The sequence below is a fragment of the Priapulus caudatus genome, unplaced genomic scaffold (genome assembly GCF_000485595.1).
Source record: "Priapulus caudatus unplaced genomic scaffold, Priapulus_caudatus-5.0.1 Scaffold1994, whole genome shotgun sequence".
Lineage (NCBI taxonomy): Eukaryota > Metazoa > Priapulida > Priapulimorpha > Priapulimorphida > Priapulidae > Priapulus > Priapulus caudatus.
In genome coordinates this window covers 1-14,349 of record NW_014579055.1, presented here as the reverse complement: position 1 = coordinate 14,349, position 14,349 = coordinate 1, and the positions used below count along the sequence as shown (strand labels likewise).

Genomic DNA, 14,349 nt, shown 5'->3' with positions numbered 1-14,349 from the left:
TAGACAGCAAGGTGAGGTGCAGAGGGTCGGGGGTTCTCTGAGACGAAGTGTGTGTGTAGACGAGGAAGGACAGCAAGGTAGGTGGGAGGGTCGGGGGCAGACAGCAAGGTAGGTGGGAGGGTCGGGGGCAGACAGCAAGGTAGGTGGGAGGGTCTAGATTTTGGAGCAAATTAAAAAATAAGCTTGAGCTAAATAATCGTAAATGAGCTAACGCGGCATATTTTTGGGTCCTTATTGTCTCTGTGAAAGCGCCTCGCTCGCTGCAGCCCACCCTACACACTATGGACGGTCGTTCAATAGCTGGCGCCCCGTCGCTCATCATACACAGTTGAGCTCAGGTGCAAATTTGCGCCCCCCCCCAGAAATTTGCTCCAGCTCTGCGCCGTAGAGGTAAGAGTATGAGGTGATGCGGCAAAAAAGCTGTTGGGTAGTAGGTGGTCACCCACCGTCCGTTGTATGCAACTTGTTGGGATACAGCGCGTTAAGGGTTTTTCAAAGACTGGCTTTTTTTAAAATATGTTTGAGTACTGATCATTAAAACGTAACGTGTTAGCTCTTTATGTAGCGTAATTTAAACCTATTGTATGATCTTGAAAATATGCAAGGAACCCTAGGCGGTCATGGTATGCCTTTTAATCTACCTACCCCGCACAACAGACACACGTACTATGTGGTGCTTGATCGTTCAGATTACATACAAAATAGGATGTAAATGGTATTATGTGTGTGGTGTGTGTGCTGCGTGCTGTGTGTGTGTGTGTGGGTGCTGTTTAGTGGTGCTGTGTGTGTGGTGTGTGCTGTGTGTGTTGGTGTGTGTGTGTGTGTTGTTGTGTGTGTGTGTGTGTGTGTGTGTGTGTGTGTGTGTGCTGTGTGTTGTGTTTGTGTGTGTGCGTGTCGGTGTGTGTGTGTGTGTGTTGTGTGTGTGGGTTTTTTGTTGCGTGGTGGTGCGTGCGTCGTGGTGCCGTGCTAAGTGCGTGTTCGCACGTTGCCTGTTCCGATATTAGTGCGTGTTGCTGCGTGTATATCATATATAGTATAACTAGACGCTGGAGTCGGCTTGCTTTCCGTGCGGCAGGGAGGTGAAGACATCGATGGACAACTGAAGTTTGTCGCGTCGTGGCAGGGTAAATCGGTGGCTGCTACTGCGCCCTCACGCCTCGGCGGACTTGCAGCTAGGGAGGGATTGCGTTACTGCTGCCCGGTCTGTCTGCAGAATTCAGCGAGATCAGCCAGCCGTGTTCCGCCAGTTACCGCCGTGCCTCGTAGCCTGGATGCCAAGGTACAGCACTACTTATCTAACTCACAGGCTTGATAAGGCCAAACGCAAAATTTAGGTGTGGTTACGCGTTTCCAGACCGATCCTATGATTCCAGCCACCTAAACATTTTATTGTTCAATTTTCTTTAAAGTAAAAAAATATATATAAAAAAATAAAAAATTAATTGGACACAGTTCCTGTTCAAAAGGCACAACGCACATCCTTCAGGACATGCTTCGTAAATAAAATATTTTTCAAGAAAATAAAATGGTTCCCGACGTACCTATTTTTTCCGCATGTAACGTAACCACACATTATATTTGTTTTGCCTAACTACAGGCTATATATTTATCTACAGGCCTGTTATACCTATCTACCATGCTACTATTACTTGTTTCATCTTATTATTATTATTATTATTATTTACCTATAACAAACAGCAATGGTGTACGTGTGCAAGCCTGACGAACCTCTGAATGGTTTAAGCCATCCTGCACGCCACGCACGCCATAGTTTTGCATGCCAATTCAGCAGCTTGCGAATATTCGGCCACACTCCGATTCTTAAATTCAACATAAGGTAAGAAGTACGTGCACGATAGCGTATGCTAGTACATGCACACAGCAACATTTGCGTGAATTGCGTGTGCTGGCTTCAGGATCGACGCGGCTTAAAATTGCAGTGCGACATTCGTTTAGAGTTACATCAGACGTGTATGCTGGGCCAGTTTATCTTACACTTGCATGTTGTGACAGTGGACAAGGTTGATACCTCTTAGGTGTCAGCTACCCAATAGAGCTGTATTTACCTATAACACCTCTCAACATCTAGTTGAAACCTGACAGGCTGCCAGTTGTCTATCGCCTATCTTTCAACTTCTACGTGTCGTCCATCGCGCCAATAGTCATGTCGCCGGTGTTCAGCTGATGTTGCAGCATCGCCTCATTGTCGGCCAATTTGATTGCAGCAGTTCACCTGACCCCTACGCGGAGGATGTCAGCTCCTTGCCCAAATCACTCCACTTCAACAGTGACGCGATCCAGAATTGTCGCCTAAAGCCTCGACTGCTGCCCTGGAGGAAACGCAAAACAACGTGGCTGCAGCGGCCGCTGCGCTCTTCCTCAAAACATTGAGCATCTCTGTGCATCGTTGCGAGCGGATCCGCCATATCGTGCTGTTCCTTAAGAACATATCGAGAATCTTCAGAGTGTGTGCCATGATGCATCACTGTTCTTAAGAAACATATGAGCCATCTTCAGAGTGGTGCAGAATGCGCTCACCTGTTCTGTAAAAAGCATATTGCGCATCTCAGAGTGGCTTGGCATGAATCGCTTACCTGTCAATTAAGAACATATGAGATCTTAGAGTGGTGCATGAATGCTCACTGTTCTGATAGAACGTATGAGGAATTCTAAGAGTGTTGCTTTCTAGCATAGTCAATTTTAATTTAGTGTTCACCTCTCTGCTGGCTCACATGCAGAGTGAAAATGAATGTACCTGCGGTTATTTATAACAATATAATAATTGTTTATTGTCTGCGTTTTCAATTTTTGGGACAATCTGCCGTGATACACGTATTTAGTAATGATGCCTGTTATGATGCGCTCGTTAAGGCCATAAGCTTCCTGTGGATAGCCTTGTACACCTGCACTGTGAGCTTCTGATTGCCCTGTTGTACACTCACTGTATGCCATGCCTAGTTATTTTACACTACACTAGATATTGCGGATGCTTAGTTTTTACACTACACGCTGATATTGCGATGCCTGGTTTTACACTACACTGTATTGCCGATGGCCTACTATTGTACACTGTCATTGCGATGCCTGTTTTACATTACACTTGCCTCTGCTGGATGCCTTAGTGAGGATGCACTTACCTTGTGCTCCTGTAATACAATGTGTGCTAAAGACTACATTAATTTACGTAACCTCGGTGCATTATAGGTGGTGTTCAGGAGAATTGCGAAATTCCGTTATCTCTTCGGAACAAAAGTACCCGGGCGGTAAGCAGACTTGTACCAGCGACCCACCGATTCTTTATCATTGTTGTTGGCCAGTAACGAATATTTTAGTGCTCTCTGCTGTGGGAAAGATGGTGTGAAACAATGGCCGTCGCGCATGCACAAAGCATAAAATCTACCGAACCTGCCTAAGAACGCCTTGGTCCGACGCAGTTACGAATTTCGCCATTCTCTGGTCTTTCATACAGCTAAGCTACGTAAAGTCATATACATACAATACAATTTAACAATGACAACATACAATACAAGTACAATACAATACAATACACATACATACAATACAATACAATACAATTACAAACAAATACAAACGAGTGATTTGCCAATGATGATGGACGCTTACTGCTCCACGCTACGTCTGGATCGTCTCGTGTTTTGATCTCGATTGTCAGCTGTATAGCAGTCTGTACACGTCGAGGCTGGTGAATCTCGAGGCGTTAACGCAGTGACATGTTTCCGGGGCCCAAATCCGTCCAAGATTCTCATCGTTGAATAAAGCCGAGAAGCGAAGTATATATCCGTCCAAGGGTCCTAATATGGCTCGAAACAACTAACTCGTACCGTGCGTTCATATGATCGTATTAGTGTATCATTGTATATTTCATGATACACTTGCTCTGTAGTTGTGGTACAATATATGCGTTTTGTAGATTGTAATAGACATGCTCATGATTGCTATTAATAGTATAGCTTGCGAGCGGTCCAAACGTATGTAAGTAAATAAATTCATGACGAGTGTGCGGACCAGCCGATGACGTATAGTTCTTCTCGATGCAGCAGAGAACACGCGAGCACACTTGCATGGCAGGGCCCAGTCGGCAGGGGGTAATGCACGCCCGCGGTTGTGTTCTGTGCGGTTGAATAATGGGAAGTTTGTAGCCGTTGGCACTGCCAAGGCATAACGCACTCGGGCTCGCGTGCCCCCGCGCTATATAGCTACGCCCTGTCATGGTGGGACACTATCTAACGTCGACTAGAGATGATATGGAGAATCATAATATAGATGTCATATCTATGACACACGTGATGATATGAGGGTATCCAATATAGATTCATATTATGACACTTCCTGATGATATTGAGGAGTTATCATAATATAGATGTCATATTATGACACTCCTGATGATATGCAGATCATAATTAGATGTCATATTTATGACACTCCTGATTGAATATGCTATCAGAATCAAATGACGTCTCTAGTTCAACGGTCGCTGTCAGTCGGCTCATATTCACTGGATCCACGTCGCATGGTGTAATCTACCACGCGCGCTGATTTCACGAGGAAATCTGGGGGCCGTTGTCAGAAAGCATCGTACAAGATGTATTTCTGTAATTTTCGTTTGACAAACGACCAGGCTTAAGAAAAGCGATGTATGTAGTACTAAGTGCGCCTTTGTAGGCCGCAAATGAAGCGTTTGTGGCCCCACGCACAGCATCTGCTTGCCAGATCGATCTATTGCCGGGATGATAGCATCGCGAGTGCAACAAACTGCTAGTTTCTGTGAGTCGCTGAGGCTTTACCAACTCGCTGCAGAACAGACTTACTTAGATACGGTATATGCAGGAGGGGTTAATAATAACAGCCTTGTCTAATTCTCATCTACACATTCTGGTATATTTATCAAGATAGGTATTTATTGACAAGCGAAAACCTGAGTGTCCATTGTCACTGCTGATTAAAGCTTGGGGGGGATAGACCTATCCCGATATCAGCTTGGCCAGTGCGCATGCCCCCGCCCATTACATTACACACATCATATGCACTCATGCTAGCTGTATAGTAGGTTTTGCATGCGCATAGCAAGCCAATATAATGATGTTCGATTCAGCTTATGCACTGTGGTTCTGAGTTTATGGGTGAGTTTTTGTGCTTTTGTTGTGATTGATACGATATCAAGAGAGTTGATCTCATCTTTGTCAATTTAACTTAATTGATCTAAAAGCTTGAAATTGAGATTAGTGAATGCATGGTGTTACCTCTGATAGTATCAGGGCCGGGTTAATAATGACAAATATTGTCACCACCATCCACTGGCATTCGGAAATGAATGTTAAAATATAACTCCTTGGCGCCATCAATTGTAAAAAATAATTATAAAGTGCGAATATATGGAATAACCCTGATCAGATGGATATATACCGTTACCCTGATTAACATCGGGTTTCATCACGATGTGACGGGCCTCTCTCTCGCGAGATCTCTCGCGTTCAGTAGTCACGTGAACTGAATCATCCCACCATCTTGTCTGTGTTTTTGTGGTCGATGTTTTAACGGTGATAACTCGAAAGGCGCATAATTAGAAGTAAAACGAACTTGACGTAAGTTAATGCAGTATTAATTTATTTATCGCGCGGACAACGGACTTGTTCGTTGTTCAAGGCCTAATAAAAGACAGTCTATGTGAATATACTCTACGGGCTGCATTAACATAGCTATATTTATATATAGGCAGTGTATACAACCACACGCGTGTGTCTATAGCGACTCCAGTGTGGAGCGGATACAACCACACCAATTTAATATTATTAGCAACGACGTGTCAAATGTATATTTAAATTTTCATTAGTTTCTTTTTACTCAAAATGTGGAAAATATTCACCAGTAGGCTTAAATGTCTTACAATCTTGTTCAGGTGCTGTAGATCTAAGACTTATGTCCAAATTACGAGTGCAGTGCAGTGTCTCTGTCCGGATTCCGTAGCCGGTGTATATGCATGGTACGTGCATGTATGTCCTGTACTTGTACGTGTATGTGTGTACTCCGCCTCCACCCAGCTACTTGTGTATGCGCGCAATATGAATATTACGAGAGCGTGTGGCTGAATGGTAAAGACACACCCTTGTGGCTGTATATATACACTGCCTTATATATATCAGAAGTAGATAAATAGGGAACTATAATTATTAAATTCCCTGTTATCTTACTTCTGATATATATATAACGTGATATATATAGTAGATATCAGAAGTTTTTTCTATAGAAAAACAGAATTTCTATATCGCCGACCAGAAATTCCCTATTAAATCTACTTCTGAATATAATGATATATAAAAAATAGTATATTAATTATTATTTTATACCCTTATGCATGTAACTTTACAAAAATACAAGTGAAAAGTGTATACTGAGAATGACAATATTTTATGGAGAAAATCGGATAAATCAAATAGTGGTTAAGCCAGTTAAAATCACTAATTTCTGAGTGATACAGTACAAAAATTTACTATACAACATGAAGGAGACTAATATACAAAAAAAACGTCAGCATATTCTTGTACAAGTAAAGTGACTTAAGGTCATTCGACACCGCGATACGTAGCACCATTAATCGACAAATTATAATTATATACACGATTGAACACATAGCACACACGATATTTATATAAATATAAACACATATTCATTTAGAATACAATAAAATAGATTCATTAATTGTTCTCCTATCTGCTATATATATTTTATGTTGTTAAAATTGTATTTTTTAACAGTTTTTTTAATGTGCTAAGTGAAGGGCTCCTTTTTGTGTCTATTGGTAGTCGATTCCATTGGTTTATTGCCTCATTAAGAGTTGTTTCCTTCTTAGTGAGTGAGTTGTGTCCATACATATTATTTGTTGTTATTTGTTTTAATTTCCTCAAATTTAGTGTCTGTCACGGTTAGCAGGTTGCACGAACTGGCTTCCGAGCCACGTGGCGAGGTCACGCACCTGGCTAGCACGCTGAGCGTGCCCTGACAGTCAGAGCCTGAGCGTAGGAAACGTCGGACGCTTTGCCGATATGATCCTGTAGAAGCGCGGTGCGCAAACGAAGGCGTGTTTCGTGAGCTACGAGAGAGAGGACGTCGTGTGTCGTCCAAGCCGTGCGAGAGAGAGGACGTGTGTCGTCCCAGCCGTGCGTGAGAGAGGACGTGTGTCGTCCCAGCCGTGCGTGAGAGAGGACGTGTGTCGTCCCAGCCGTGCGTGAGAGAGGACGTGTATCGTCCCAGCCGTGCGTGAGAGAGGACGTGTGTCGTCCCAGAAGAAGAAGAAGAAGAAGAAGGAGAAGAAGTAGACGAAGCAGAAGAAGAGGAAGAAGAAGAAGAAGAAGAAGAAGAAGAAGAAGAAGAAGAAGAAGAGGAAGAAGGAGAGGAAGAGGAAGGAGACGAGAGGGAGCGCCGTGCACATATATGTTAAGTTGGTTATTATCGTGTGTACTAGCTGTACCCGACTTGTCATTACATATATGTTAAATTGATTGTATCGTGTGTACTAGTTGTACCCGACTTGTCATGGAAGCGTATATTATGTATGTGCACGCGCCATATTGAGTTCGTTTTACATTATTATAATTTTGTAACAGTACGAACGTAGCGGTCGTGCGCAGCCTGACGTTATAATTTTTGACATACATGCTAGCGCCCTGGAAATCAGCCCCCATCATTCCCTTGCGTTTTCTTTTGCGCGAGGCAGCGGCGCGGTTGATCACACAAAAAACGTGACATGCACAATACACAGTTGGTCAATGGCTGAGACCTCGACGTGATCACCCTTAAGACGTACGCATCACGCGCAAAAGACACACGTTTACTATTCCCCCCCCGACGGCAGCAGCAAAGCACGTCGCGAAGTAATGCCGCGCGTAGAGGTAACACCCGTTTTCTGTCCCCGACGGCCGAGCGCGATGGATCGCGTGCGACTGCGGGGAGCAAAAGCGAAAGACTACGATACACCGAGCATAGCATAGTAGAAGTTTGGCTGCCGGAAACTGATTGTCAACGTTCAGATTGTGGAAGCAGCAGGGCGGCATAGCAAACGCTAGCGAACAACGCGTGCAACGAACGCGAGGGAAGCGCGAACGACAGCTTGCAGCCGAACGCGAGAGAGCAGCGAACCGACAGCCATGCATCCTGAACGGGAGGAACGCAGAAGAGCAAAGAAACTGACAGCCATTACTAGAATATGGCAGAAAATTAAAGTGGGAGAAGGGCGAGACTCTGAGGAGCCAGAGCGGACGGCGAGAGTCATCGAGTCATGCGGGCTACTTGGCGAAGAGACCAAGTTCATCCATTGAAGAGGTACTAAAGATGACAATGATGCCTACTTGTTACGGTTCGAGAGTACGCCGATGCAGGGAAGTGGCAAGAGATGTTACGCCTATCTACTGAAGTGCGCTCCTACAGGCAGGCCTGGTACGTGTTATCCGACTTCCACAAGGCGAAGCCAGCGATCGGAACATCCTGAAGGCCGCACTGTTGAAAGCTGATTTTAGGCTAAACAGAAAGAGGGTTTCAAAAACATAGTATTTTCGGAGGGAAGAATTGCAGCAGAGCGCAAACCCTGCGAATTCGACAGCCAGACTAGAGAAAATAATGGAGAGTGAATTACCCTGTCGAACATGAGAACACTTTCGAAAGAAGGCCGCAAATGCTGATGCTAAAAACAGTTACGTCGGTCTCAAAATGGAAACTGACACTTCATCAGAGAGGAAGCACCACCGAAAGATATCGAGGAGCCCACGGTCGCTGAACGAAATACGCGACGCACAGGGTGGTGCGCAACGAAAACAAGTGCGGTGAGAAAGCAAAGTGGGCGGTTAGGGCGGAAGGACCTTTGAGCTGCCCAAGGAGCGGCAACTTCCCGATCGAATGGTTAGGCGACGCGCAATCACGATCGACACGCACTGTTACTTGGCGAAGGGTCACTTTGCCCGCAACTGCAGCGGGAGCACCGCCGTCGTGAGAGATCGCAAGCATGGACTGAATGGACATGGGCCAAAGAGCGGGCAGACCGATGGGGCAACAGCAATCCCGGGTTAGCAAAGCCCACGGCAAGGGGAGCCAAGGGGCAAAAGGAAGCTACCGCAGGAGCCCGCGACGAGAGCCACGTGTGCGGTAGAAAGCTGAACTGTGGCTGCGAGGTAGAGGTGATAGGTAGTGTCACCGGATGTGGGACAGGAAAACCTGAGGACTTGCCAGTGGAGTGGGGGCTCGTGGGGGACAAAAGAGTACAAGTACTGCGGGACACAGGCTGCTCAGGCGTGGTTGTCCGGAGGGGGCTAGTGAGAGAAGAGGAGTTGACGGGCAAGACTCGGAAGTATATGATGATGGACCGCACCATCAGGAAAGCCCCGTTAGCTAGGGTCTATATAAAGACACCATTCCTCACAGGTGAGGTGGAGGCGCTGTGTTTAGACAGGCCGATATATGACGTGGTCATCGGGAACGTGAGATGGTGCCACGTTTCGGTAGGCTGGCGAGCACGAATGGAGCACCTCGCACGACTGCTCACGGGGCCAACAAAGGCACGACGGCAACCCCTGACCGGGCTCTGATGGTCTCCCGTCTGCTGAGTCAGTGGAAAAGAGCGAGTGTACGGCCTGGGAGTTCAAGGCAACTCTCGAATGGTCCACACTGAGAAGACACGAGGGACTGTTGCAAGGTTGAACAGTAAACCTGGCTGGGATGGCGCGGCTGAGGAAGTTAGTTTGATTCACCGGCACAACGAAAGCTGGGTAAAAGAAGGAAGGCGGTGGTGCTTTGCAACATTGCCCACCCGAGCCCGGTGGATCCAGTACAGAGGATAAGCTACACCTCAAAAGCGCCTGCATCAACTACCGCAAGATGAAGGATGCGATCACCAAATGGTGAGATTGAGAAGAAGACAGTGGAGATTGTTTTATACGTGATAAAGCGTTTCTCAGCCACGACAAAAGTTGGGTGATGGGGTTTATAGGCTCTTACGCTGGACATACAAGCTGGATGGGCTGAATGAGTGGCTGTGAAGAGAGCAACAGCGGCAAGCTGAGGAATCTAGCTAACCGAGCTGAGGAAGTTCACGCGCGAGTGTAAGAGCACTGCTGCGTCACCGCAGCAAGCGTGAGTGTACAGGTCGGATACAGGCGATACCGGCGGCAGAAACGTTGGGGCCACTTCTTGAAGCCGACACGTCTGGGCGCGGAAAGAAGCGAAGCGATAGAACAGGAACCTGGCTAAGCCGGTTCCTATGTGTTGGAAGCCGGATCTGTCTGGCGTCGTCCCGCCTTATTAGAGGGGGCGGACGCATTTCCACGTTAGCAGGTTCCCGGTCGACCCATGCATCGAAGTCATCCACACAGCTAGGCTGTTCGGCACCTGGACACTGCTTGGCGCGGCGCACGCAGCCGCGGGCGGGCGTACGTGCGAGCGAGGGCAAAGCGGAAGTTAGATTAGAGTGCCCGCGTTAGCAAAGGCGTGAGCCGAAGCAGGGCAGTACTGAGTAGAGCCACGCAGCAGAGTCGGTGCGTAATGAGCCGAGGACGTGTATGTTCTCCAGCGTGGTCGAGAGGAGGACCGTGTCTCCGTCCCCGCCGAGGTGCGTCGACGAGGAGGCCGCGTTGCTATCGGCGCTCTCTCCTCCCCTCCCCCGCCATTCCCAGCCGTGCGCTGCGAGCAGGAGTGTAGTCCGCTCCCAGCCGTGGCCGCGTGAGAGGCGACCGTGTGTCGTGTTCCCGCGTGCGTTTGAGACGGAGGATCGTGTGTCCGTCCGAGCCTGTAGCGACCCTCCTCGGCGAACAGGACGTGGATGTCGTCTCAGCCGTGCGGGGAGAGAGGACGTGTGTGTCGTCAAAGCAGAAGAAGAAGAAGAGAAGAGCAAGGCAGAAGAGGAAGAAGGTGCGAGCAGAAAAGTAGACGACAGCAGAGAAGCAGGAGAGAGAGTAGATGGAAGAAGAAGCAAGAGGAGGAGAGAGAAGAGCGAAGGAGGCACGAGAGCGGAGCGCCGTGACATATATGGTTAGTTGAATTGTTACGTGTGTAATAATAGTACCCGACTTAGCATTACTATATGTTAAGGTTGTGCTTATCGTGCGTAAGAGCTTGTCCGACTTGTCATTGGACGGTATATATGTAGTGTTGCGCCGCGAGTACTTGGAGTTCGTTTTTCATTATATAATTTTTGTAACAGTACGCGTAGCGGTTGTTGAGGCGCGCCTGAGCGTTATAATTTCACGGTTGGCATACATCGCTAGCGGCCTTGAATCCACCCCTGCGATCGTTTCCTGGTTTCGTTATTGCGCGTCCAGGCGGCGCGGGCCGTAATCACTCAAAAACGTTTGGCATGCCACACTACACGTTTGACACTGTGACCCAGACGTGATACACGCAGAAGACGTTGTACAGCTACACGCGCAAAGGCCAGTTACTATCTCACTCCCGCGGCGAGCCGCAAAGCTCGTCGCGAGATAAACGCGCGTGGAGGTAACCCGCGTTTTTTGTCCCCGACCGCCGGGCGCGATGGATCTGGCTGGCGCTGCGAGAGGAGGGTGAAAGTTTGGGCTGGCCGGAACTGAGTTGCAAAGGGGTTCGTTGCTTGCTGGAGCCGCAGGGTGCGGGCAAAGAGAGCGCCTGCCAACACAGCGTGCAGTCCGCGCGCAGGAGCGGCGAACGAGCTTTCGCAGCAACGCGAGGAATACCAGGAGCGTGAACGACGCGTACCGCGAACACGGAGAGGCAAAAGGAACATCGACAGCCACTTGATAGAGATGGCGAGAAATTAAAGTGGAGAAGGGCGACCTGGAGCCGGCGGACGGCGATGGTCGATCCTGCAAGTCGCTGCGGGGCTACTTCGCGAAGATCGCGCAGGACCAAAGTTACCTCCTTTGACGAGCGCTTAAAGATGACATGGATGCCTAAACCTTGTTACGGTTCGAGAGGGTACGCTGCGCAGGCCAGGGTGGCAGATGAAGGTTACGGCCACCTACCATGAGTGCGCGTCCTACAAGGCGAGGGGCTGGACGTGTACTTCCTCGCCCTGCCACAGGCGGAAGCCAGCGCTACTGGGCATCTTGAAGCTCCACTTTTGAACGATTTAGCGGCTCAACAGAGAGGACGGGTTCATACCAACACAGTTTTTTCGGAGAGAAGATTGAACAGAGCGAGAACCCTGCCGAGTTCGTCAGCAGACTAGAGAACTTACTAATGAGGTGGATTACCCGTGTCGCTGAACATGAGACACTTTCAAGAGCACGGCCTCAAGATGCCGCCCCCCCGCATGATTGCTAACAGGAGCAGGTTCACGTCAGGGTTGCTCAAAGGAACCGTGGCAGCCTCTCGAGAGAAGGCACCAGCGACGTATGGAGGAACGGCTACGGTCGCGCGCCCTGCAGCGGCATACGCGAACCGGCACAGGCGCTGGGCTGCGTCTAGGAAGACAGTGAGTCGGGTCGAGCAGCGCACAGGTGTACGGCAGTTGTGCGGAAGGACTTGGTGCCCAGGAAGGGCGCCGGTAAACGTTCCCATCCGTAGAGTGGATGTTGGGCACAGGCCGCAACTCGAGGGGGCACGCAGAGCGCCATTGTACAATGTGCGGCAAGGCGTGGGTGGTCATCTTCTGCCCGCCCAACTGCGAGCGGGAGCAGGCCGCCCCGTCGATGAAGCTCGGCCAACCCATGGTGACACATGGGCAAATAGCGGACCGACCGAGGGGCAAAACAGCAATCCCGGGTTGGCACAAGCCACGGCACGGGGCAGCCAAGGGGTGCAAAACGGAGCTACCGCAGGAGCCGCGGACCGACCACTCAGTGTCGCGGTAGAAAGGCTGTAACTGTCGGCTGCGACGAGGTTAGAGAGTCGCATAGGTAGTGTCACCGGAATGTGGGCAGCAAAACCTCGGAGACATTAGCCAGTCCGGAGTGGGTCGTGCGGGGGACAAAAAGCTACTAAAGCGAGGACCTCCGTAACTGCGGCACAGGCCTGTCAGGCCGGTGGATTGTCCGGAGGGGGCGTGCAGAGAAGAGGGGAGTTGACGGGCAAGGACTCGCGAAGCTTATGATGCATGGTACACCGGCAACCATCAGGTCTCAAAAGCCCGCGTTGAGTAGGGTCTATCTATAAAACACATTCTCCCCCCGTTCTCTCTCGCTCCGCCCGGGCGCCTCAACCAGGTGAGGGTGGAGGCCGCTGCTGTTTAGACAGGCCGATATATGACGTGAGTCATCTCGGAACGTGTGGATGGGTGTGCCACGTTGGTAGCTGGGGACCGAGATGGTGGAGAGACGCCTCGCCGAGTGCTCACGAGGGGGCCAACAAAAGCGCACGCGGCAAGCCCTGAGCCCGGGCTGTAAAAGGTCTCGCGCCCGCCTGTCCTGCCGGCGTGTTCCGGTCGGGGCGGCGCTACTGTCGGGCGCCATGGGCCGGGGCGGCTCGTTACCCGCTGTCGCCGCGCGGGGGGGCGCTCGGGGGTGCCGTGTGCGTCGGGGCGCCGCTGGGGGGGTGCCGTCGGGCGCGGGGCACGCCGTGGTCGGAGCCCGCCCCGCGCCGGCTGCTGTCGCCGGTCCCGTGCAGCTCAGGCCGGACCGATTGGCTCCCGGGCCTCTCCGGGCAGTGAGCGCGCGCATCTACGGCTCGTCACCGTGAGCGGCGGTAGGCCAAGGTCCGCGGGAGTTCGGGGCGGGACGAGGGCGGACGGGGGTAGGGGCCGCGAGTGCGCGGCCGGGGTGTCTCTGCTCGAGGGCCCGACTCGCGCACCGGGGTCCGTATCGGGGGCCCCTGGGGAGTGAGTGGTAGCGAGCCTTGTAAACGGCTGAGGGAGTTCCAGCACTCCAGTCCAATGAGAGACGAGGGGACTGTTGGCAGAGGATTGAAACCCAGTAACCTGCTGGATGGGGGGGCGTGGAGGAAGTTAGTTTGGATTCACCGGCACAAGAGCTGCGTAAAGAAGAGCCGGCTCGGTGCTTGCACATTGGCACCGAGCGGTGGATCCAGCTCTACAGCAGAAAGCTACCACCTCGAAGCGCCCTGCCAGTCAAAACTAACGCAAGATGAAGTAGTTATCGGCATCCAAAGGATGAGACTCGAAAGAAGACATGTGAAGATCTGTTTACTCAGCTGATAAGGCTTTCTCCAGCACAAAAGTTGAGTGATGGTGATGGCTCTCTTACGTGACATACAGATGGCATGAGGCTGCATGAGTGTTGCGAAGAGAAACAGGGCTCGCGGCCAGCTGGGCGAATCTAGACAACCCAGCTGGGAAGCTCTCACCACGACGTGCTTAGAGGCCACTGCTGCGTCACGCAAAGCTGAGGTCACAGGTTCCGGATCATAGGCGACTTC

The 14,349-nt window shown here is 50.1% G+C and overlaps 1 protein-coding gene across 1 annotated transcript; it reads left to right on the top strand.

The window, feature by feature from the left end:
* Positions 1–8,721: 8,721 nt before the first annotated feature.
* Positions 8,722–9,593, top strand: LOC106818043. Its single transcript, XM_014822758.1, has 2 exons — positions 8,722–8,829; positions 8,982–9,593. Exons 1-2 carry the CDS (start codon positions 8,722–8,724, stop codon positions 9,591–9,593), a joined length of 720 nt encoding a protein of 239 aa, XP_014678244.1.
* The last annotated feature ends 4,756 nt before the right edge of the window (positions 9,594–14,349 follow it).

Bases quoted from the DNA above. Each gene is read 5' to 3' on its own strand.
- LOC106818043 (XM_014822758.1), top strand. From the start codon at position 8,722: ATGGAAACTGACACTTCATCAGAGAGGAAGCACCACCGAAAGATATCG. The intron at 8,830-8,981 runs GTGCGGTGAGAA...CCGCAACTGCAG, and splicing joins GTGGTGCGCAACGAAAACAA to CGGGAGCACCGCCGTCGTGA.